Here is a 21,081-nt window from a genome sequence, read left to right as displayed (position 1 = left end):
TTTTTGCATATTAAAATTCTTCCCAGAATTCTCTGTTGTTTCTGAATCATTTATATGCTTTGGTTATGGTAACAGGTTTCATAATTTTCTGTTCCGTTTATATTTATTGAAAGTTTTTTTTTTTTTTAATTGTGATGGCTGTGATTATTTTGTGATACAAAAATAATTAAATTGTGAAAGAAAATGTAGGATCTTCTAAAAAGCTCAAAAACAACTACCTAAAATTACCAAGGTCTCTTTTTCCTTGCTGAATCTCTTTATATTAACTGTTAGGTGTGTAAAAGGTCAAAGTAAAGTATACTCTTTCTGCAAAGATGGAAATTAGCGTTTTAGTGTGCTTGCATTTTTTTTTTTTTCCCCCTACTTAGTTGATTGTTCAAAAGTGCAAAGCCATTTCAGAGCTCTCAGTGAAGCAAGCTGGGTCCTGGCCACAGTCAGTCCCCTCTGGTTAGGTTGCTTGCACGTCACTTGACAAGTGCCTCAGTTTCCAGATCTATGAAGTGACACTGATAACCAGAGTTAACATATTTCTAAAGCACAATCATGAATATTTTCAAAAATTCTTAAATTATTTGATGAAAAGTGCTGAAGTAGGATAGAATTATGATTTTTTTTTTCTCTTGTCCATTGAGAAAGATTTACAAATGAAGCATGAAACTTACTTTATCAGAGTAACAGAAATTGGAGTCAGGATCATTAGGAAGAGTGTCATTGTTTCCATTTTATATACATATGTGTGTTTGTCTGCATATATATATCGATAGATAGTAAATGAGGAGAAGCATTGTCTGAAATTTGAAGTGCGAGATTTATTGCCCTGCAGCCTTCTTTTAATTAGCACTTTCCCCGTCATTGTTTGATACTGTAATAAATGCAGTATTAGAATTACTGTGGTCTTTAGCACAGTGGGCCCTCACTTGTGAGTGAGCGCCGTAGGCACAACCACACTACAAATAAAAATAGCAGTAAAGAGAAATGGGCCTTTTGTGTGTATGTTATCTAATCTGTCAACACTATAAATTCTGCTGTTTCTACAGCCAGAAACTGAGCAGACACTGAGGTTTGTTTGTTGGCTCTGTAACGACAGCTGCGTTCTGTGTTTTTTCAGCTTCTTCAAAGCTGCCGAGACTTCAGAGTGTGACAAACCTTCTCTCAGTTTACCTGTTCATTTCCTGATAAAAGAAACAAATAAGAATTGATAAAGGAGAAGATTATTTATTTCCAATGGCTGCAGATTCTAAGAACGCTAGTGAGAAGCCTTTAATAATTAAGGGCAAGAAGTGATACAGAGATGAACGTCACTGCAGATTCTCGTTATAGAGTTGGAAGAAAACCAAACCAGCAAACCAGTTTGAGACTAGCTTTCACCCTCTTGTGAGACTAGTTTAGAAGACAGAAAAGCCAAGTGATGTACAGTTGAGGATTATAAATAATTTTTTTTCTTTTGCAGCAAGAATTGAGTTTTTCCCCAGCCTTCTGGGATGATGTGAGAAATTGGGAGGAAAGGTTTATAGGAAGAGACGAGCAGAATTTTGAGACAGACTATGATGAAGATAGTTGCTTATCATACGAAGCAAGGTAGAAAGTAGAGTGGAGTTGTAGAGGGGACAGTATGGACTTGTATGAAAATAAGGACCAGAAGTTTTTACTTGAACTAAGAGCTTGCATAGGGTGGTGTTCCTGTTTTTATAGGAGGGCACAGTGAAAATTAAGAAAGTAAATAACTCTATTCAGAAAATTTTCTTTTGCTGTGTATTCATGTCAGAAAGCAGGTTTAAATCAGTGGGGAATATGTACTGGACTGTCATGCATATAACCCATGCTTCAGGTGATTTGTATCTGTATGGAAACATTGTTCCTTGCAAGCGAATATCCAGATAATCTGAGAGTTACAGGTGTGAAAATGCAGGCTTATGGCAGCAAGTGAACAGCTGGCCATATATAGGAGGTACTGTTCATGTCCTGCCTTATTTTCTCTGGCCTGCTGACCCAGACAGCATCTGATTCTTGGGCTTTATGAAATATTGCAAGCAGCAGGTTGTGGCTATTAAAGACCAAGCAGCCTGGAAAGAGTTGATTGGAAGAGGAAAGAATGCATGTATAAGAAGGCTACTGGGACGGGAGTGAAAAAGTGATCTGGTGAGGGGCACGTAGAAATAATAAGTGAGGAATAGTTTTGGTGTCCGTTGTATTTGCATCAGGAATCAAATTTAGGGGAAGACCCAAGAGCGATAACGTAGAAGAAAATTTACCCTAGACTCCATGTGTGCCCTTTCAACGGAAAGGAAGGAAAATGCCACAAAGAGGGTATGGTCTCAATGAGGAACCTTTAGGATTTTCTCTTATATTCGCTGTACAATACAATTATTCCTTTGTGTATTGCTTGATTAAAATGAGTTAAGGTTTTCTTGTTTGTTTTCAGATAACTTATGGGTCGTGTGTGGGAAAATACAGTAACTAAACCTCTTTAATCTTTTCCTTTTTCTCCTAGGGTATCTTCAACCAGTTCCAATGTAGCAGTGAAAAGGTATTGCCTTCTGATGCCCTGCGCACTGCTCTTGCAAAGACATTTCAGGATGAGCAACGCTTCCAGCTGGGCATCATGGATGATGCTGCTGAGTGTTTTGTGAGTATGATTGAAGGATGGTCTGACAGGCATAGGTGTAAACCCCTACTAGACAATGTTGCCTTCTTTTTTTTCTCCTCTCCTCTCAAATTCCAACAGACTCTGCACATGTGGCCTGTAAAAGTGAGAGATTCCCCCACTTGAAGTGTTCCAGTGGGGAACCAGCGTTTGGTTTGAGAGATGTTTCGAGTGAATTGGAAATAAAAACCCCAGTGTTATCCATTTTTCAGTTAAATATTTGCATACATACTGCTTGCAGTCTCAAGTGTAGCTAGGAATTGTATTAAAAAAGAATCTCCATGCTTTGCAAAATTCTGGTATAGGGTGTGATGCTGAAACCTCACAAGCATTATGTCCTTGGTCAAAGGAAGCAATACAGTTTTCTTTTGTGAAAACACTGAAGGGTAGTCGTTACCAAAAAGACTTTGTCATTACCAGCAAAATTGTTAACAGTTGCAAATTGCTTGCTAGCTTCTATAACCTTCATATAGATAAAGATATAGATGGAGATTCTTCCCTCCCTTGTTACCTTTTGGATACTCTTGGTGATTGTACTGATAGGCTAGGCACTGCAAGAATGATGCAGGATTCTAGTTTTATGGATAGCCTCAAAGGGGTGAAAGGGCATTTTGTTTGCTAGTTCACTCATAAACTATGGCTAAGGGAGAAGTCAAAATAAATAAATAGACCACATACAACCCCTTCAACCTGTATTTATAAAATCCAAGTACAGACAGCACAATTGTTTGTAAATGGAGATGAGCAACAACAAAAGATTTGGCTCCAGTTATTTCTCTCGCTCTGTTTGTAAACCATCTGACAATTTTATTTAGTCTGATTATCTCATCTGTGTGGTTGGGAGATGGCTTTTAAACAAATGCAGCGTCCTTAGGTTTTCCCTCCTGCTTCCTTACTGTACTAAAATTCTTTCTTGGCATCCATTATGTTCAGATCTTATCCTTACCCCCACTTCCTCCTTTTCCTTTTTCAGTCTAATAAATTTCCTTAACTTAATTGGTAGGTAGTTTTGTCTTGCTGATTCCCCCTCCTGGTAATGATTGTGTCCCTGGTGTGGCCAAGGGTGTTTGTATGCTATGTGGATGTTAAGAAAGATGTTAATTCTTTGAACCAAAGTACAAATAGATAGGTTTTACTACTGCAAGGTAAAACTTCTCTCAGGCAAAGCACCGTTCAGAGTGGAGTCTTTTCTATACAAAGAATCTTTTATTTCCTATACCTACCCAATTTGGCAGTTGTGCTATAAGAAATCGTATAAATGGGAGAAATACAAGTTTTGCAGTTTCTCTCTGAGACTAAATGGACAGATAATGAGCTTGTGATACCCCAAGCTACCCTGTGTTTGGATTACACCATGACAGAGAAGAGTAGTAGTATGAAGAATAGTATCGTTTATTGTGCGAGTCTAAAATGGAAATAGATCATACCAACAAAGCTGCAAAGTGAAACAAATTGGATCAACCTACATAGCCCCTGTCAGCCCAGTTCTGTGAAATATTTGTAGGCAGCCCAGCCCAGAACAGAGAGGTCTGTATGTAGTAGAGTATGGAACTTCTGGTTTAGTTTTGTTTTTCAGAAAGTTGATCCAAATAGCCCATCTAATACTGCAGTAAGAGTCCCCACAAGCATGATTAGGTTAACCATGTTGGCACAATGACAGTTACAACTGGGAAAAGTTTTCTTTTGAGGTTAAGCTTCAAGGCAGAGATAATTCCATAGCTTTTCACTTAGTTAACCTTTTCAGCCCTAAAGGCAGAGATTTATTTCAAATAGCAGAAGAAGAGCTTAGATTCTGAAGTTCATGGAAAATTGTACTGGGGCAGAGCTATTTCGCCTAATAATTAATCTTGACCTGGTTATTCCAGACCTGAGAACCATCCGGGTATCTCAAGTTGACAGTGAAAACTCTGCTGCTGGAAGAGGCGGCAGTAAACTTCTGGCGCCCTCAGATTTATGTTGGCAACGACGGGAGGAAAGGAGGTCTTAGAACAAGAGCTCCTGGGAACGTGAAAACAGATGGAGTTGTCTGAAATAATATCTAGAAAATGTTTAATGCTTTTTCTTTCTTCCAGACAATGATCTGCTTCTTCGTTTATTAAGTGTCCCCAGCCTCCCTTGCTAGAATGTAGATTATTTACCATATTTTAAATTCCTTGCAGTATATAAAAATTGATTGGGATTACTTTGTGTAGATGAGGAATAATTAGGCAGTTAATTAGGCTAGCTAATGGCCACCCACTGTTTTTAAAACTACAGAGCTGCGCTGCCTATTGCGCTTTGTCAAACCCATTGATATTTGAGAATTGATCAGAACAATTCATGATAGATTCTTCAGCTAAACTGGTAAATCAAATAAATGGTTTGTTGGTGTAGCATTTCAAATCAGAGCGATGGCATTTCTTTGATATAAAATGGCTACCAACTTATTTGTTTCCTAAGCAACTCCAAAGTTTACGAGAGCATTCTATCTCTGTAAAGAACAGTTCTACTACAACATTATTTGTTGCATCTGAGATGCTCTTGTGATTTATACTTAGTTAACTTTTGTCTACACTTCAATTGATTTTAATGCTTTTTCGCTTTTTCTTCTCTCTTGGGACTAGGAAAACCTGTTAATGCGAATTCACTTCCACATTGCAGATGAGACAAAAGAAGATATTTGCACTGCACCACATTGTGTTTCACATCAGAAGTTTGCAATGACCTTGTTTGAACAGGTGAGGTAATAGTATCTGCTTTACACAGATCACCAATTCTCAGTGTCAAATTTTCATTCCTGAGACATACGTTATCATGGTTAAAAAAAAAAAAAAAAAAAAAAAAGTAAAGCAGAAGTTGTGCTGTGGAAATACCGGTTTAACCTTGTCAATATATTGCTTTCTCCTTAGTGTGTTTGTACTAGCTGTGGTGCCACCTCTGACCCGCTGCCTTTCATCCAGATGGTACATTACATCTCTACAACCTCACTTTGGTAAGTTGAGATTTTTACAGGGAAGAGAACTTGCCTTATTTATACTGGCATTGTAGTATGAAGATTCAGTGTACAGAGCGTGGTTTGTTTATAGTTGGTGGAGGTTTGGTAACTATGATAGAGAGCATGAGGGTTTAGTGGAGCAGAAGTTACCAGTTTAGCCATGGATCAGTGCACCTAGTTGTTAATGTTTCTGAGACTGTTAACTATGATGGCAAGGACTCGTCCACATTTAAAAAGATCTTAATACCGGATTCAGTGAGTTAAGAAGCAAGATAAAAGAGAAAAAACACAGAATAATTTATACTGCAAGGGACCTTTGGTGGATATCTAATCCATCTCTTGCTCAAAGCAGGGCGAACTTCAGAGCTAGATCAGGTTGCTCGGGACTTTGTCCAGTTGTATTTTGAAAACCTGCAAGGATGGAGATTCTGTCACATCTCTGGTCCGCCTCTTCCGGTGCTTAACTACTCTGTGTGAATTTTTTGTCCTGATATCCAGTCAGAATTTCCCTTCCTGCAGCTTTTGACTGTTGCCTCTTGTCCTTTCTCTTTGCCCCTCTATGAAGAGTCTGATGCCATCTCTCTATAGCCCCCATTATTTAGCTGAAGACAGCAGTTGGGTCTCCCCTGGTTTAGCCTGCTTTTTTCCAGATTAAACAAACAAACAATTTCTTCAGCTTTTCCTTGCAAGTCATCTGCTCCAGCCTGCTAATTGTTTTTCATGGTCCTCTATTGGATTTGTTCCAGTTATCCATATCTCTTTTGTACTGGAAAGGAGGTGGAGGGGTGCAAAACTTGTCACAGTATTTTAGATGAGGCCTCATGATTGCTGAGTAGAGGGAAGTGATCGCTTCAAGCTGTGCGTTAAAGTCTGATGTTCGGTTAGCGTTCGTCACTGTGAGCGCACGCTACAGACTTACATTTGACCTCTTGTCCACCAGCTTTCTGGGAAGTTACTCCTTAGACATTCAGTGCCCAGCCAGTACTGCTGTGCTGAGCATACTTTGTTCCAAGTGCAAGACTGTATTTTCCTTTATTGATCTTCACGAGGTTCCCGAGAGCCTATTCCTCCAGCCTGTCACAGTCCTTCTGAATAGCAGCCCTGCCCTCCGGTTTGGTGTCATCAGTAAACTTGATAAGGTTACGTTCTGTTTCATTTTCCAGATTGTTCAAAAAAAAAAAAATTAAATAGCATCAGCCCCTGAGGAGCACTGCTCATAACAGACTGCTGGTTGTGCTTCGATCCTGTAAGCCTGAAGGTCTAGCTAGACTTTTGTCTGCCTTGTGTTCCTCCTGTCCAGTCCACATCTCACAGTTTGGCCACAAAAATGCTGTAGGACACTGTCAAAAACCTTACTAAAGACAGAGTGATATTTGTCGTGCTTTCCCTGCTCCACAGAGCCAGTCATTTCATGGTAGGAGATAATCAAGTTGCTCAGGCGGTTTGTCCTTGGTAAATCTGTGTTCGCTGCTCCCAGTCACCTTCTTGTCCAGCATCTCGCCAGCCTGCAGTTTCTCGACTCCTCCTTCTTGTCTGTGTTGAAGATGGATGTGATGCTTGCTTTTTCCAGTCATTGGGGGACTCCCCTAGTCACTATGACCTTTCTCTAAAGGAGGCAGCGCACAAAACAATAGCTCTAGCCCTATAATAGTTCTGCTACCTGTATTCTAGAGGAGAGAAGTGTAACTCTGTTTTAGTAGATGGCTGTTCATTTAAAAGCTGCCTAAATCTGATAAAGGCAGAAGTCAGTTGTTCGTTTGTTCTTGAAGTTTTTGTTGAGATGAGAAATTCTCTTCCCTTTTTTGTCCTGGATGAAAAGCATGTAGTAACAGAGCTGAAAAAGGTTGTCTTGGAAACTGCTAGTTGCTCTTATCTTGCAAATCTCTGTCAACAATGGCAACACTTGACCAGTTTATCAAGAGCACTGAAACCCGGGTTGCATTCCCCCTTGTGGCTGCTACCTTTCATCTTGTTCCAGTTTTTCTTTAGGTTACCAGCAGACATTGCATATCAGAGTCTTATTTATTAGAAGAACAGGAAAATGGTGAAAATATCTGATAATTAATCAGTTTTGCTCTGCGTATTTTAAGCTTCACTGTCATAAAATTTAAGTGAAGTTTAAATATTCTTAGTTGATGTGTTTTTTTTGTGTGTGTTTTTATTTTATTTTGTTACTAAATTTTGTTATTAAACTTGCATTTTCTATGCTTTCTCTTTACTGAAGCAATCAAGCTATATGTATGCTGGAGAGACGAGAGAAACCCACTCCAGATATGTTTGGAGAGCTACTACAGAACGCCAGCACTATGGGAGACTTACGAAACTGTCCGGTTAGTATGCTTAGCTTTCTTATAGTGAGGGGAAAAAAAGACAGAAGAGGATTAATTAAAGGTATACATTTATCTCATGAGTATTTTCAAAATTTAGCTCACAATAATTTTAAAAGGTGTCAATAAGATAGTTTTCTTTGGATTTGAATTTTGTAAATCAGTTATTTAATGTAGGAAGGGGAAAAACTGGGTGCTATGAGTGCCTCGCTGATGACTGGACACAAAAGTGGTAAGAACAGGAATGGGTATAGTGATAGGATGAAGGCTCTGGGTGGGACCTCATCTAAAAAAACGCAAAATGGCCGTATTTGGAGGCTGTCTCTTTTTATAGAAAATCTCTGTTTGCTGGTAGTGGTTTTGATTGTTAGGTTTTTTAGAACGATGTTCCCACTATTTACCTAGTTTCTCCAGTAATTATCTTTGCGAAGTAGTCAGTTGAGGGTCATCTGCTTTATCTATAATAATAGCATGTAAAAAGAAGTGCTTGTTTCTGGTAGAATCTTTCCAGTAGTACCGTTCTGTGGCACAGACAGCAGAGCTTTTACAGTAGTCACTGTAACCTCATGTCCAAGATCCATTGTTTTGCCCAGGTAAGCTTCCATTCGACCTTGTTACTACCTTTCAGTTGAAATGAATGAAAGTGTGGACCAAACTGCTGTACTACACCGTATAGTCAAACCATTCCTCAGTGAGGAAGAGAAAAGAACTGCCAATTCTCACTGCCAGAGAATGTCCCAGGAGGTAGGGGTTTGGATGAGGGCTTGTAGGCTACATGGTGAATCTCCAAGAGCTATATCACAGGCAACAATCATCACAGATAATTTGCGGGAGTATTGTTTTGGGATTTCTGAGTCAGGTATGCTGTCCAGAGTATGGAAGATAATGACCAGAAAGCATGGGCTGTGGTCGTTATGAGTGATAAAGTGGCATTTAACCTCTTCGGAACAGTTATTGCATATGTCCAGTTGCTAGTCATGGGGTGCTGCTCTTTAAAAAATATTCCGTTCTGCTATGCAGTAAAAGTCTGACACAGTTCAAGCCAATTAAATCTGTACATCAATTGATGTAATTTCTAATGCAAACACAAATGAGTGATTTTTTTTTTTGTTCTTGTTTTTTAGTCAGAAGAGCTTGATTTCTAAAGCAAGGGTTTGTCTTGTTCCACCTTTTAATTTGAGTATGTTCAGATTCAGGGCCTTCTGTAAGAGGAAGGAGAGTGATGATCAAACTTTCTGTGTATTGGGGAAGAGAGCAGGAAACGGCTGCATAATTGCTGCTTCATGTAAGGGTGGTATTAGAGGCCTCACCAATCCTCAGTGAAGTTGAACGGTGAGCATATGATAGGTACTTCTGGCAGTAATACAGGCTCTTAACAGGAATGGCTTGCGTACCCGTTCCCTGGGGGTCCTGTATGCGTTTCTGTTTTTGGAATATTGGGCTAATAGCGGTCCACTTATCTGAGTAAAGGAAATAAGAAGATACTGGATTTTGTTCAAAAGATTCATGTGACCCTTGCTATTTCATAATCAAAGTATGGGGAAAATTCAATATAAAGACAGTCTTTTTCAAGTTGAACTGCTATTTAACTGTGAAATAATCAGTTAGATAAAATTGCTTGCCAGTCCTCACTGCCTATTTCTTTGAGAGCCTTTTGCTTATTTGGTAAATTTTTCTGTTGAGGCTTAGCTAAAAGTGGCCTAAAAGTCGTGCAAGAGAGGCTTTTTATCAGGATTCTGTATTTCTTCTGTCTTGCAGAAAGTGCTAGTTAGCTAGTTGGAGCAAAGGAGAAGAGAATTTTCAAGTGAGATGGGTTTGTTGTTATGAGGTAATCCACAAGACCGCTTGTACTTTGAATGACGCTTGTACCTTGAAAACATGTGAATATAGGCATCTTAATATTAAAGCCTCACGTCTGCATTTAAACATCACATTCCTGTAGCTGTAAAAATGTTTTTGTCTTTTTTTTTTTTTTTTCCACTGCCTTATGGTCAACAAACTCAAGCTTCTCCCTCTGCCTCTGCCTCTGCCTCTGCCTCTGCCTCTGCCTCTGCCTCTGCCTCTGCCTCTGCCTCTGCCTCTGCCTCTGCCTCTGCCTCTGCCTCTGCCTCTGCCTCTGCCTCTGCCTCTGCCTCTGCCTCTGCCTCTGCCTCTGCCTCTGCCTCTGCCTCTGCCTCTGCCTCTGCCTCTGCCTCTCCCTCTCCCTCTCCCTCTCCCTCTCCCTCTCCCTCTCCCTCTCCCTCTCCCTCTCCCTCTCCCTCTCCCTCTCCCTCTCCCTCTCCCTCTCCCTCTCCCTCTCCCTCTATCTCTTTTCCCCCCCTCTTTTAGGTTATTGGTCTTGACATTCTGATTAATTTTATAGATTGTTGCTGGGGGGAAAAGTCCTTTATGATCTCTTCCCAGGTTTCAGTGTCAGGAATGATTAGATCCAATTGTGAAACTAGTCTCTGTAGAGATGAGAGGCTATTCTAGAAAAACCAGTTTCACACTGAGAATCTTTTTGCAGAGGTGCATATGTGACCTGCCACAGGGGGTGAGTGAGTGTTCTACAGGGACTTTGGCATAGTTGTCCTAACAGAAAAAAAAAAAAAAAATTACAGTGATAATCTCTTGACTTGGTGAATTTTTTCCATGACACTTTAAAGATGCCCTCCATCCCAGCATGTAATGGGTTGGAAGGACCACTGTAAGTCTGTTAGCCTCACAAGCAAGCTTATCTCTGAAAAGTACTTTGCCTGGAGAGCGAGGGAAACTGGCCAGTCAGTAAGCATTGGTGCTTATTTAAACAATTAAAAATAATTAAAAAAAAAAAAAAGTGGGGAGGAAAGAAATGGGAAATCAAGAACTGATATGGGGTAGGGAAGCAATTCTTTTTCTCCTGATCGTTTAGCTATTGCTCCTCAGATCTGTTTGAATACCGTCGTAACCGGGCTCCTATCTCCAAAAGCCATCCTGTCTAAATGAGATAATCGAGGTACCTTGTAGAGCAACCACCCAGCTTTCAGAGCAGGCAGCATCTTGAAGTATTTTCTGACACAACCATTTAAAGCATCAATCACTGTAAACATCATTTTTAATCACAGATTCTGATCAAAAGAAAGTGAGCTTTCTCTCTAATTTGTAAGAATGTCTTTAGGATATTCATGTATGTTTGTTTATAAGCCTCTTTTGTTGCTATTCCTTTTAATCATCATCAGTAGCATGAAGAAGAATCCACAGTGTTCACTTTAAAGCTCGTGAATGCCAGGCACCCTTGGTATCACTCCTCGTCTGGCGTAAGGCTGCTCTCCTGACACTGAGTATGTTGTATCTGCTGCATTATGTCACCTTCTCTTTGGAAACAGTACTTTTGAAATATGGGCCGGCCTTGAACTAACATCAAAATAAATGGAAAACAAATATGTTCAATGTTTTGTTTTATTTAAATCTTCAGAGTAACTGTGGGGAAAAGATCCGTATTCGTCGTGTGCTGATGAACTCCCCACAGATTATCACCATTGGCTTGGTTTGGGACTCAGACCACTCTGATCTCGCTGAGGATGTTATTCACAGCCTGGGCACTTGCCTTAAACTGGGAGATGTGAGTCTGTCTCTTTCTTTCTTTCTTTCTTTCAGCTGTGAAAGTATTGATACAATTGGATATTATCAATTTGCTGAAAGTGTAAGGTGCTTGAAATCAAAAATGACTCCAGAAAACAAAGTTTCTATCTGCATCCAAAAATATTTGCAAGTGCAAGGGAATTTTGGATTGCAGTTTGTACTATTTCTATTAAAATACTTATATTTCTATTATTATTTTGAAGAACAAGAATGTGTTTTCATTTCTTCTGAAGACAGAAAATGTAGTTTTGTTTTGGTTTTTAACTTGTTTAAATCCTCCCTTTGTTTGAAGATATGGTCGTAACACTTAGTAGTTATAAATAACTGAGCAGTCTCTGAGAGGTGGTGGCTGGCATTGTAGAACTGAATGATAGGTTAAATTTAATAGTCTTTGGGTTCCAGAGGTCTGTCTCCTGGAGAGTTCACTCATTCTGCATTAGCTGAATTCTGAGGGCTAGATTATTGGCATACCATGTTGCGACTGTTTTATTATTGTAACACTGAGTTATTATATTTCAAAAAAAAAAAAAACAACTATGCACTAGTGCATAGTGAAATGAAATCAGTGCAAGCTAATGGAAACATGGCTACAAAACAGAACGTAATCCTTATATAGTAAAGCAGTAATGCACTAAAATATGAGTGTATTTTAAAATAAAACATGGTCAATTAAAAAGAAAATAATGTCTCTGTATGCCAAGTTCTGTGGACTTTCTTGTGTCTTCAGTTCATTTTTTTAATGTGGCTGTTGTCTTAAATTTATCTTTGCTAAAATCAGAATGAATGTCTGCTGTTTGCTGTATCAGAACTGTGTTGTTTCTGCAAAGCAAAGAGGAATGAAGAATAGTTTTAAATCATATTTGATATAATTGGCAAGCGTAACACAGAGAATAGGTAGGGAAGTTCTTGCAGCGCGAAATGCTGCTTCTAAAATTTTCAGAGTATAACCATGCTTCAGATTCTAAAAAGGGATCATGTCATTGTTGTAAATGTCTTCCTTAAAAGACAGCCACAGTCTCCAAGACTGACTCTGTTCTTGGGCATCTGGTGAGTTGGCACAAAACTGTTCCTGGTCTATGTCACTGGTTTTGCTTTAACATTGGTTAATTAAGTATTTATTACCTTGCGCTCTCTGCCTCTTGAAGTAAGACACCTGACCCATTTTACAGTCTTCTGAGGTCTTCAAGAACGAAGCAGCGTGTAAAATGCTGGGCATTTTATTAATTTCTTCTTTAATTTTTCTTATCTTTCATCTTGAAGCTCTTTTTCAGGGTAACAGATGACAGAGCAAAGCACTCAGAGCTGTATTTGGTGGGAATGATCTGTTACTACGGTAAACACTATTCTACCTTCTTCTTCCAAACTAAAATCCGCAAGTGGATGTACTTTGATGATGCTCATGTCAAAGAGGTGAGAAAATAATGTTTAAAAAAATAATCTATTAGGAACTTGTTGACTACTTGTGTGGATCCGTACTGTTTTCTGCAGATTTCCAGAAATACTGTGTATTTGCCCACTCAAAATTCATAACTCTGCTCCTTTTTCTGAGGAAAGTAAAGCATTCTGGAAGAAGCATACCAGAAATCTCAGGAGCTCTCTCCTTAGTTCTCTTCTCTTAGCTGCCAGGCTTGCCTTTATGCTGTTGTTTGAAACCCTGCTTTATGCGTGTGGCTAATCTACCTCTCTTTCCCTTGCTGGCAAGCATGCCTGCTTTTCACGTTCTTTGTTGAAATACCTAGACCCTACTCTTCTGTAGCAATTGCTCCCTATAACGCGTTCTCCTCCTCTTCTGTTAGTGCCTTTTTTTCCCCACCAAGGATGAGATCCTTGACATTAAAGACACCAGTGCTGGGATCTTAGCACATCATTCTTATATCCCATTAGTTTGTTTGACTTTATTTCACCCGTCTCTCCCTTTATTCCATCTTGTATCAGAGGAACAAACATGAGAAAGGAAAATTTTCTCCTGTAGTCCTGCCAAGCAGAGTCTCAAACGGAGAGGTCTGATCCTTCCATTTGTTCAAAGTCACATCTCTCTGCAGCAAAACCTTGCCAAAGATAGGTACTACAGTGCTTTAGTAGGATATCTATGTGTGGAACAAATTTGTTGGAATAGTTTTAGTGTTTTAGATGAAACCTGTCCTAATGCGTGGCAAAGATTTTTTCAGGTAAATATATGGCTACAAGAATTATTGCCTAACCTATCAAAATGGAAAATATGATTGCAGCGGTTCTATAATAGCAGAAAAGGTCGCACTCCAAAGTGATTAGCTTTGACTTGAGTTTGCCCTGATCCTTGAAATCTGCTAAGATGCTTTTTATTGTTAATTTTGTTAATGCTCATGGATTGATTGATTAAGAAGTTTTTGTGTTTTTTTTTTTTTTTTTTTTACCAAATCCTTTTTTTTTGACTGACGAAAAATTAAAATATTTCAGAAGATGAAAAGCTTTTTATGGGGAAAAAAAGGTCCATGAAAGGGGAGGAGTATTATTGTAGATGTACCTTTAGCAGAAATTGTAATTCATTGTAAGATGGTGAATATCTTGATTTTTAGTTAAACTGTCTCCAGTTTGTTCTAAGATTGTGTCCTTGACCAACTGGTGTCACAAATGATATCCTTTTTCTTAAATAAAACTTTTCTCAGACGTGAAAATGCTATCTTAAGAGACAGTTGTACTTTCAGTTACATTTTAGATTTTATATGCATCTTGAAGTGATTTCTAACATGTGACCAACAGTCAGAGTTTTCTTGGTGAGTCCTGTTCAATGCTGGATTTGGAAGGAATTAAGAAAGAACATCAGTCTAAAATCAATCTCTGTAAAAGAAATAGGAGAAAAAGACGACTTCATTATAGAAAGTTATGACAAAGTCTTGTTTTTCTTGTGCATGTTTTTGTTGTTAATTCAGATTGGTCCAAAATGGAAAGATGTTGTGACAAAGTGCATTAAGGGTCATTATCAGCCTTTACTGCTGCTATATGCAGATCCAAGAGGAACTCCAGTGTCAACACAGGACTTGCCCCCTCAAGTGGATTTACAGCAATATAGCAGGATCTGCTATGATAGTGAAGACTCGGGTGAGCAGTCTGACCTACATGCCTTATACTTTATAGTGTAATGCTATGTGTGAAAAGTTTTTTCTTCAGTTTTGGACATGTTTTTGGTAGCAGGGGTCTTTGTCACTTGTCAAAGCTGATCTAGCATTTTGGGCAAGAATTTCAATACTTCAACTTTGAACCTCTCTCTTTCAATCCAAGGCTCTGTTGATTGTCTGGGTAGTAAACTTTTTTCCACAAAAGTTTGGAAAAAGAAGAGAAGGACCTGTTGTGGTCCTTGCTGAGAAGAAAACAACTGGTGACTCCAGGGACTAAGTTCATAAATCCATCAGCAGTTTTAACAGGAAGGGAACAGCAGCAGAGATGCATGAACACATAAAAATTAAAGGAAGTTGCAGATTTAAATTCAGGAGGGAAGTTAGGGAAAGGAAACATGAAGGCCGCATCATAAATGCATCCTTTGCTGGGGTGGTCAAAGGATGTGTTGAGGGAAGGGGGGAGAAATACTACTTTTAAAAACCTGAGAGAAAACCATTCCAAGTAATCTTTAGACTTTCACTTGTCTTTCACTCAGGTAAAGTAACAGAACAGATAAGGACTCGTTTGCTGAAGACTGATGGGAAAGGGGTTGGCAAGGGCTTATGCTTTCAGTTCATGTTTGCCTGTTAATTCTGCATGGCCTCTTTTGCATCATAAAACATGTATGGCTGTAAGACGTGTAGCTCTTAACATCTAAGAGGCCTTCAACATATTAATACTTCCTGAATTCTGTGCGTTTTAGGCAATTCATTGAACTGGAAGGGTATGTCCAAATTAGGTGCTTCAGAGGTTAGAAATTATTCTGCTCAAGATACCAGTAGTGATCTGAAGAGTCTATTGTTTTATTGAAGTTTGGATAATTTTGGACATTGGTCACACCATCTGAGGTTGTGGCGTCATTTAAAGAGGGATAGATACATTCTGATAAAAAGATTTAATTGCAGTTCACATAGATGGAAGAACAGAAACTGGGTGTGAGTTTATATTGTAATGGCTTTGCAAAAGAAGATTTTTTTTTTCTATTTTTGGATGTTTGCAGAAAATATCCTGTATAAAAGATGGTTTTATAGGCCGCCAAGAAAAACAAGGCAAGATTAAAACCATAAATACAACACCTTTCTTCCAGGAATTTAGCCTATTTATACAACTGTAATTCCCAGAGTATTTTATGGTTTTCCTGGCCACAGCCAACTGTCCTATCCTTCTGTTTCCTGGTTGATGAATCTGTAAAGAACATCTGCTGTCTCCTTAGTTATGTGTTGACAGTCTGCTAATAATGTAAGAAATCTGCAACCCCTCTTAAAATAAATGCAAACAGAAACAGTAGTAAGAAGACCTTCACTTGTCACTTGAAAAAGATGCTTTGCAATTTATGAACTTATTTTCCTGTTCAGAAGGAAACTCGGAAGTCTGGAGTGGGGAGAGGAGGGCCTTCTGTGTTATCCAGCAGTAGTGAGCACTTCTGCAGCCTTCAGGTCTATATATGCTGTTAACTGGCCTTGCTGCTCTGCTGGTTGGCCTGCAGGAAATACATAGATAAACCCTTCTGCTCGACATCACTGCAGTATCTAATATTATTTGTGTCCTGAAATGACTTCAGGCAGCTTTGAGGATGAATGTATACTTTAAAAAAAAAAAAAAAAAAGTTAAAATATCAAAGAGGTGTTTCCTTTCAGATGAAACTCAGAAGGTTGTAATGAGTAACTTGCTCTTTCATCTCAAAAATAGACTTGGTGAGTCCCTTAAGGCTTACTCATGTTGTCTGCAGTGTTCAACACTGATACAAAGCTGATGAGAGAATTTATAAGATGCTATAGGTTGAAGTGCCAAGAGAAAACTAACTATACACATCTTCCTATGAAATATAAATGGAATTTATTTTCTAGCCTTGTTGATATCCGGCTGACATCAGCACGTGAGTGGAAAAGCATGGGTGAAAGCTGAATCCAGGCAGCCTAATAACAGTATTGGAAGAAAGTGCTTCAAGGAACTTTCTACCCTAATTCATCTCTTTAAAATGGCCTTTTTGCCTTTCACTAAGTGCAGCTGCAGCTTCTTCTGGTCTCTTCAGTGTTACCAGATAGCCTCAGCGCATAATTCAGAAGTGAATAAAACTTGCTTATTTTTAAGTTGTTAATCACAGTCTTGTTTCTGAACTTATATGAAGGAGATCTAATAAATGAATCTCATCACACCAAGATCTGATACCACAAGCTATAGAGGAAAGCTTGTCAAAGCTGCTGTGAAGCAAAGTGCAAACAACTCTTCTTAATATTAGTGGTGCTCTGTTGACTAGAGAGTTCAGTTTACAAATTGTTTTCTGGTAGCCAGACAGTTCCACAGCACTAATTCCTGTTGTCTGCGTTCCCCTTTCTTTCTGTGACTGCCATCTCCTCTAACAGCTGTATTCTATATTTCACTAGACCAGTAAGACTTTTAACCAGGAAGGAGCCATTATGTTTCCTGAAATAGGACATCAACTACAAGACTTGCTTCCACAGAAAATGGGAAGCACTATCAAGCTGAGTGTTTTCAAAATAAAAAAAAAAATTCTTCTTTAATTTCTTCTTTTTTTTTTTTCCTTCCCTGAGACACAAGTAGAAAATGAACAGCTTGTATATTCAGGGGTGTATGCATCACATACATAAAACATTCATTTTAAAACTATTCAGGTTTTTATTTGTAGGGACTGAAAGTGGGGGGAGGAGGTTGTATTTTTCTCCTATTTTAATGAGTTTAGGAAGAGCTGTACGGGGATTGAATCATGATGGTTGATCTGTTTCAGTATCCCACTAGTGTAGTGGACCAGCACTGGCTCCTTGAAGAAGGAACATGTTACTTTGCCTTAGACCGATAAAATTTCAGTGTGAAGTTATATTAGGTAGCCTTTTGATTCGTAATAGTTAAAGTGTTACTAACTATTGTAACTTAGGATGTTCTTATTATCCTTATATCTTGAACTTGCCTAATCTTTTTATACTTGGTTGACCTGTGGGGTAGGGAATTTCATATTTTAATTACATTGGACAGACTTAGGAGTTAATAAGAAATAACATGAGTATGATACTAAAGTGTACTTTGACAGTCTGATGGACATGGTTTAGTTTTGCATAATAAAGGGGTTTGATAAATTTCATAAATCTGGAGTCAGCAGAGAGGAAAAAATAAATGCTTACAGAAAGTTTTTGTTTTTTGTTTGGGCTTGGGGGTTTTAGTTTTTTTGGTTTTGAGTTTTTTTGTTTTCTTGTTTTTTGGGGGTGTTTTTTTTGTTTTAGTGTGTGGTTTCCTTTTATTTTTTCTTAACCATCTCCAAGTAAAGGACCTTTCCCATAAGCTCTAGCCTTCTTGAATGTGAGTTTGTATGGGTTTGATATGTTTTTCTGTTAGACTTCTACTGAGTTTCCTGTATTCCATTCTTGATTTCTTTTTTCAGTCTCTCCTGACTTGTAGGCCAAAGAGAGACTAAAATTTGACATTACTTCCTTCATTAGGGAGAGAACCTTCCATCTCGAGTGACACCAGGACAGATTCCTCTACAGACAGCTATCCTTATAAACAGGCGCACCATGAGTCTGTGGTCAGTCGCTTCTCTTCTGACTCGCAGGGGACAGTCATCTACAATGTGGAGAATGACGCAGCTTCACAGAGCAGCAGGGACACAGGTAGCAGATACCATTATATTGATGTAATCATTGTCATTGTATGATTACAGATTAACTCAGTGAAAAATTTCTTTACATACAACCCAGAACAGAATAGTAAACAGTTTTTATTATCCTAAATGTTTTTGGTTTAGTTTGTAATGAACCATAGTATTCACAAAGGTAGGTGTAATTTTAATTGTCTTTTGGGCTTTTGTAGACTTGTATCTAGCCAGGCAAAAATATAAATAGGTGCATTTCCTCGGGTCTTTACTGTATCTCTCACTATTGTTAGCCACCATCCCACCTGTTCTTTGAAATTCTGGCACCTAAAATTCTGTAGCTTGGAATCTGTTGTATGGTGCCATTGTAGTTTGCTGTCAGTACGTGTTGTGTGGGCTACTTGCTCTTCTATGGGCAGTTACTTCATTTCAGGAGTTGTGGCCATCTGGGAAAGGTGCTCTCATCACCTGCGTCTCCCTTACTTGGGCACTAAGGACTTTGTATGTAAGTGGGTGCTAGTAGTATTTACTGCACTAGTGGGGAGCATAAGATGATTTCCTGCCTGTGCTGTGGAGACAAATTAAATGAGACTCTGTAATGGGAAGAGAATTTATCTATTTATGTTCCTTCAGGCAACTGAACAGTCTACCCAAAGACTTTGTAGTTGAAAAGAGGTTAACTGGCAATCTGAAGGTTTAGGTCTGCTCTATTATTCATGTCCAATGACTCCAGTCAGCCTGTTTATACATTCAGTGCTATCTTACACCATTACTTTTGAAAAAGTAGTGTACCAGTTAAGATCAAAACTTTCTAAGCACCAGAAATCTGACTTGCTAAATTTAGTCAAAAATTTGCTTTGTTGATCCTTAAAAAGACTTTCTAAGAGGACAACTGCTTGCTGAAGCAGAGCGTCTCCAGCTGTCGCACCGCGTTGTTGTCCTTCTGCTTGGAAAATATTTGCTCTCTTGTCTTGTAACAGTATGTCCATCTCTGGTTCATTGGAAACAATCAATAGTACAAATATTTTTCATATTGAAACCTGGAAAAAAGCAGTTTCAAATAGGTTTTCTTCAGCATTCTTTCATTCTTCATCAGAGGTCCGAGTAACTGATAATCCATGGCTTTAGGTAGCCTGAAGATAATTTTAATGTTTTATCAATATTTAGCTTCCAGTCATAGCTCTAGATAGAGCACGAGAAAGAAGAGAAAGTTGGAGCAGAATTTGAGAGTGATGAAGAAACAAAATTTATGTTGATCTTAAGAGCACTGAGAAGACAAAATTGAAAATGCTGGTGAATTATTATTTATGTAGTCTGGAAAAGTGCAAGAAACATTACTGGATTACGTCCCTCCCTGCAAAACTTGCCATGCAGAAGACAGCAGAAAAGAGGGTTGAGGGATGGTTGCTAGCATGTATGCAGGTGACGTTCAGCATGTAACTTTTTGTTCCATTATATTTCTAGTGACTTTCTCCTTTTCTTTTTCTTTCTCCTCCTGCTGATTCTATCATATCTTATTCCCTTCAGCTCTAGCCCATCTTTCACCACCTAACTTCAGTAAACCTCATCTTCCCTGATTCAGCCTTAGCTGTAGTTGGTCCGTGCCCATTAGCTAGCCACCTGTCTGAGCATTTCCCCTTTTCTTCACCTACCCTTTTTTCACCTTTCCGAAGAAGTCAGTCTGCCAACTCTTACAACTGCTCAGTCATCAAATGCTAATCCATGGGGCTGTTTTAAAAAACAAAACAACAAAAAAAAAAAAGCCATCCACACTGAGCACTGTCAACTGTTGCTGCTATTAAATCATTCTGGGCAAGAGCAGGTTTCTTCATTTAATGGCCATTTACCCCGCTCCTCCAGCCCAGAATTGTATGGACCCTATCCCATCACATCATGCTCCTGGGAAGGACCACCGTTGGGTTGTATGACCTCAGGCACCTGGGTACTTCAGGATGGGGGCATTAAGAGTGGCTGCATAAGCCCTCTCTTGCTCCTACCAACCTCTGCTGCTGAGAAAAATGTGCGTATTCTGGCTGCCTTACTTATACATCTGAGATCTCAGTGGGAGGGGCAGGGGACTTTTGTCTTAACCTGTTTGATTTCATTCCCTTTTCTGACATGTTCTCCCACCCTATCCGCTCCTGCAAAAAAACCTCACAAAACCAAACCTTTCCTTTGAATATTACTGTTTGCTCATGAAGCCATCCCACCCCTGGAGTGTGAGGTACTTAGTAATGCATTCAGCAATGGATGCATTGTATGTGTGTGGTTAGGCACTCAGAGAGAAATCCTGGCTTGTTATTTTAGTCAATCCAACAAAATGAGTAAAATTGTTAGCTAATGTTTCTGGAGATTTAATTCCTCTATTCGTGCGTTACCTGGGATTAGACTTTATTCCAGAGGGGTCCAGCTAAAAACAGCATAGCCTGTGTTCTGCAGGCTTTTAATTCTTGGCGTCTTGTCTATGGCTATTAAATGTTCAGCAACATATATGACAAAATTTGCAGATTATGGAAGGAGGAGAAAACACTAACAAAGCTAGCAGCCTTCATTCCACAGGGTTATGTTGAGTTTTTTAACCAGTGTATGTAGAGTGCCTTAGCTCCAGCCGAAGTAAATATCTTTAAACAGCTTCTGTTAGAGTACTTGAAAGATGCTAACCAAGCACTCCTTTCAGGATGAAAGAACTGTGGGGAGGGGAAAAAGTTTAACTAGAGAAGTTTTACACTCTTAAGTGAAACATAAGCTCCCTTTCCCATGATGGGAACTGCTACAAGGTACAAGATATCGATGTTCT

At 38.9% G+C, this 21,081-nt stretch overlaps 1 protein-coding gene across 17 annotated transcripts in view; it reads left to right on the top strand.

Annotated features, from left to right (window-relative positions):
- The window catches only part of USP54 (ubiquitin specific peptidase 54), a 106,927-nt gene that overhangs the window by 62,936 nt on the left and 22,910 nt on the right, over positions 1 to 21,081 (top strand). For all 17 annotated transcript variants that reach the window (XM_068950389.1, XM_068950383.1, XM_068950391.1 and 14 more), the window contains 8 exons: positions 2,492 to 2,626; positions 5,248 to 5,361; positions 5,533 to 5,615; positions 7,843 to 7,948; positions 11,379 to 11,525; positions 12,806 to 12,955; positions 14,455 to 14,623; positions 18,133 to 18,303. In XM_068950389.1, the coding sequence (XP_068806490.1) occupies positions 2,492 to 2,626; positions 5,248 to 5,361; positions 5,533 to 5,615; positions 7,843 to 7,948; positions 11,379 to 11,525; positions 12,806 to 12,955; positions 14,455 to 14,623; positions 18,133 to 18,303 (1,075 nt within the window). The remainder of the gene's footprint in view (positions 1 to 2,491; positions 2,627 to 5,247; positions 5,362 to 5,532; positions 5,616 to 7,842; positions 7,949 to 11,378; positions 11,526 to 12,805; positions 12,956 to 14,454; positions 14,624 to 18,132; positions 18,304 to 21,081) is intronic.

Source organism: Struthio camelus, chromosome 7 (assembly GCF_040807025.1).
Source record: "Struthio camelus isolate bStrCam1 chromosome 7, bStrCam1.hap1, whole genome shotgun sequence".
In the NCBI taxonomy this organism is placed as follows: domain Eukaryota; kingdom Metazoa; phylum Chordata; class Aves; order Struthioniformes; family Struthionidae; genus Struthio; species Struthio camelus.
The sequence above is the reverse complement of the archived record's forward strand: the minus strand, read 5'-3'. Positions and strand labels throughout refer to the sequence as shown.